This window comes from Otolemur garnettii, unplaced genomic scaffold (genome assembly GCF_000181295.1).
Source record: "Otolemur garnettii isolate 467f Iridium unplaced genomic scaffold, OtoGar3 scaffold00014, whole genome shotgun sequence".
NCBI lineage: Eukaryota > Metazoa > Chordata > Mammalia > Primates > Galagidae > Otolemur > Otolemur garnettii.
Genome location: NW_003852409.1, coordinates 27,870,375 through 27,874,759, shown reverse-complemented (window position 1 = coordinate 27,874,759; position 4,385 = coordinate 27,870,375). Strand labels below are relative to the sequence as shown.

The following is a 4,385-nucleotide window of genomic DNA, read 5'->3' as shown; positions in this document are numbered from 1 at the left end:
AGGAGACTCGCTTGAGCCCAAGAGTTGGAGGTTGCTGTGAGCTGTGATGCCATGGCACTCTACCCAGGGGGATAGCTTGAGGCTCTGTCTAAAAAAAAAAGGAAACAAAATTAAAAAATGATGGTATCTTAAGTATTGTATAATACCAAAATGTATGAGATTGTAAAATATGGGTCACAGATAATTTTTAGCCTAGCTAATTTGCCAAAAGTTAGCATGTTTTGTGGGACATCATACAGTCTATATTTTGGTAACTCTGGGTTTTTTATTTTTAAAAATACCTGAGGCAGTTAATGGATCAGTAAAGGTATGGATAGATGGGTAGATATGTGGTAAAAAAACAAATATGAAAATGTTAAATGTAAGGTAGAGACAATGCCCCCTTCTTCTAAACCTTTTATCTTTTGAAAATTTTCATGGTGAAGTAATAAAGAATAAGATAACCAGGGTCCTTGAGTACACATACAAGTCAAGAGTAATAATGTGAGGACAGACTTCGAGGTCTGTGTGCTGCATTAATGGCCAGGTTTACTTTTCTTGCAGGTTAAGTTCAGCGAACTAACTGTTGACATGTTTCGGATGTTGCAAGCCCTGGAAAGGGAGCCAATGAATTTAGCTTCCCAGATGAATAAACCAGGAATGCAGGTGATCTCCCTACACATGCAAATTGGGTAATTCTCTGGCTGCTTCTGCCCCTCATGGATTGCAGCCCATTATTCAACTGATGCTACAAATGTGAACAAGAATTCTACTGATGAAAAGCTGGGTGTGGTGGCTTATGACTATAATCCTACCACTTTGGGAAGCTGAGGCGGTTGGATTGCTTGAGCTTAGATTCGAGGCCAGTCTGAGGAAGAGCAAGACCCCATCTCTACTAAAAATAGAAAAACTAGCTGGACCTTGTGGCAAGTGCCCGTAGTCCCAGCTACTTGGGAGGCTGAGGCAGGAGGCTCTCTTGAATCCAAGAGTTTAAGGTTGCTGTGAGCTATGATGCCAGGGTGCTCTACCCAGGGCAGCAGAGTGAGACTACCTCAAAAAGAAGAAAAAAGAAGATGGTGCCTGTGGCTCAGTGGGTAGGGCACCAGCCCCATATACCCAGGGTGGCAAGTTTGAACCCAGCCCTGGCCAAACTGCAACAAAAAACTGCCAGGCATTGTGGTGGGCACCTGTGGTCCCCACTACTCGGGAGGCTGAAGCAAGAGAATTGCCTTAGCCCAAGAGGTTGGAGGTTGCTGTGAGCTGTGTCATGCTATGGCACTCTACCTAGGGCGATAAAGTGAGACTCTGTCTCTACAAAAAATAAAAAGAATTCTATTGATGAAACAGGGAGAAAGAGATGAGCATAATTATAGTAACACTGAGTAAAAAGAATATTTGGTAAAGAAGATAGTAAAAATAGGCATTTAGGCATTGAAAATTGATCTGTTAAGCATAGGGTGGCTATATATTGTTTTCTGTGTGTAAATACAGGAATCGGCTGACAAGCCTACCAGACGAGAAAACCCTCACAAGTATCTGCTTTACAAGCCAACCTTCAGCCAACTGTACACATTCTTAGCAGCATCTTTTAAGGTACGTGTGATCCGACACCTTTCTTTACATGGGGAAACTGTGCCCTAAATGTAATCTGAGAGTCACTCTTTTCTTTGAAACGCCTCTAAAATAATGATCCTGATCATAGCTTTTTTTTGGAATGAAAATTTCTTATGATGTTGGGAATATTTCTAATTATTAAAATAATTAATTAGAATATAGATTAGTTATCATTCTCCTTTCTCCAGGTTTTATTATTATTCAATTGACAAACGAGCAGAGAGTCTAAGTGTTTTTTATATTTAGGAAGCTGTGTGAAACATTTTGATCATCTGAGAGAACTATGAGAAATTGGAACATTCTTGCCAAAGATTATATAGAAAAATCTGTGTCAGGAAGTTTGTCTTTTAGGCCTATAATCAAGATTTTTACTTCTCCATTTCATGTTTTCAGAGAGGATTCTCTACACGATGTGGTTTTTGAATCAGAGAATGTTTTCACAACTTACAGCAATCATTATAGAGATTAATAAAGAATGTTTGCTGTGGTGTAGTTTTCAGTCAGAACCAGCAAGAGTGACTCTTCTCTCAGAAAAGCCAGCAATATGTTAAATTAAGTTACTGTTTTCCTCGCAACTTAAAAATGCCATAAACTTTAAATAAAACCGTATTGTTTTTTCCTGTTTGTTGTTTTGTATGTGTGATTTTCTTTCATTTCAGGAGCTGCCTGCCAATAGTGTGCTTCTGATCTACCTGTCAGCCACTGGTGTTTTCCCCACAGGTCGTTCTGATAGTGAAGGTATAATAAAGGAATGCTCTCTGTTGTGAGCAGGGCTTGAATTCTCTTTATTTTCTACAAGATGATGGCCTGTAGCCCACAGACCATCTCAAGCTTTCTAGAAAGGCTGTCAGATTGGAAACCTGATCTATTTGTTGAATTGGCAATCTTATAGGTACCTCAGTCTGTTCTGTTTCCTGAAATATTATACAGTGAATCTCATCAATTTTCTCATAAGTCATTGGTAAATTTACATATTCAGTGCTTGCTTCAATATCAAATTTTCCAAAACCGTAATATATAAGTATATATAGATATAACCATATAAGGAGTTTGATGTTTTGAAATTGAAAGGAGTAAGTAAGCCTAATTATCTACTTCATTTAAATAAATTCTTCTCAGCCTTTAGTACATTAGGGAATTTGGTCAGTGGCTACATGATGGCTGAAAGTCTTTGTAGAAATCAGTGTACTTTTGTAACTGTGAAAGTTCAAGCCCTTGTCGTGATTTTGTATTCTGTCCTATATTTTGTTTTATGGTTTTAATCTGTAGAATATTGGGATGCTGTTTCAGAATAAAAACTTTAAACTGTCCAGAATATAAGCCCAGAAATTGATCAAAATAGATGAGTAACTTGGATGTAAATAAGATAATTAAATGTCTGTCTGGGCAAAAAAAAAAAAAAAATTCTTTTAACATCCTTAGCATTTTCCTCCTCATCTGTTTGTTGAAATTTGCATTCCTTTATACAGTGCATGCATGTCCTTGCCATCTTCCGTGCATGACCTACAGATTTGCTTAAATGTTAAAATGAAAATAAAAATCTTTAGTCTTTTCATGGAAGTGATTTTTTAAGGGATAAAATATAACACTTAATATTGAAAGTGATGCAAAATCTTAAACTAGCTTTTCTTGTAAATAAGTTAGTAACTTTATTTATAAATAATTATTTCTATGTCTTTTATACTGTTAAAGCAAGTTTTCTGTGTCACTGCTTAACATATTGACCACTTTTTTTGAAGTACAAAAGGTAATAATACAGTGGTCCTTTGAGAGAGGTGCTATTCCATTTAGACAAGATTTAAATGTTACTTGAAATATAAAAGTCATTTTGAACATCTTTGATCTCTACTCCTTTTATTACCCAGAATAATGGGATCTGATAGATGCTTGTTTTGTTTCCCATTGTATTCTGTTTGAAGAACTGATAAATAATTCAATGATTTTTTTTTAATGTTGAAAGAGACAATATACTGAAATCATTTAAACATTGCATTACATTAAAATGTTTAATTTTAAAATAATTAAAATGGGCCAGGCGCTGTGGCTCATGCCTTTAATCCTAGCAGTTTGGGAGGCCAATGCAGGGTGGATTGCCTAAGATCAGGAGTTTGAGGCCAGCCTGAGCAAGGGTGAGACCCCGTCTCTGAAAATAGCTGGGCGTTGTGGCGGGCGCCTGTAGTCCCAGCTACTCTGGAGGCTGAGGCAAGAGAATCTCTTGAGCCCAAGAGTTTGAGGTTGCTGTGATCTATGACGCCATGGTACTCTACTGGGGCAACAAAGTGAGACTGTCTCACACACACAAAAAAATAATAATAAATGAATAATGGAGACCAACCTGAGCAAGAGTGCGTTGTTTTGTAATTATCTTCCCTTATATCAATGAGAGATTCACACGTTACTTTTGTATTTGAACATCAGATCAATGAAACTCTTCAATTGAAGTCTAGGATTCTTCTCTTTGTTTTATAGGTCCTTATGATTTTGGAGGTGTACTTACTAATAGTAACCGGGATATTATAAATGGAGATGCCATCCACAAACGAAATCAGTCCCACAAGGAAATGCACTGGTATGTATTCTGGCGTTTCTCCCTGTCATAAAAATTATTGCTCTGGGCTCGGCGCCTATAGCTCAACCAGCTAAGGTGCCAGCCACGTACACCTAAGGTGGCGGGTTCGAATCCCCAGCCTGGACCCGCAAAACAACAATGATGGCTGCAACCAAAAAATAGCCGGGCGTTGTGGCGGGCGCCTGTGGTCCCAGCTACTTGGGAGGCGGAGGCAGGAGACTCG

General features: G+C 38.2%; 1 protein-coding gene across 1 annotated transcript in view; it reads left to right on the top strand.

The window, feature by feature from the left end:
• The window catches only part of SCAI (suppressor of cancer cell invasion), a 166,554-nt gene that overhangs the window by 111,501 nt on the left and 50,668 nt on the right, over positions 1 to 4,385 (top strand). The window contains exons 10-13 of the mRNA XM_023510572.1: positions 544 to 645; positions 1,471 to 1,572; positions 2,253 to 2,331; positions 4,063 to 4,162. Of these exons, the coding sequence (XP_023366340.1) occupies positions 544 to 645; positions 1,471 to 1,572; positions 2,253 to 2,331; positions 4,063 to 4,162 (383 nt within the window). The remainder of the gene's footprint in view (positions 1 to 543; positions 646 to 1,470; positions 1,573 to 2,252; positions 2,332 to 4,062; positions 4,163 to 4,385) is intronic.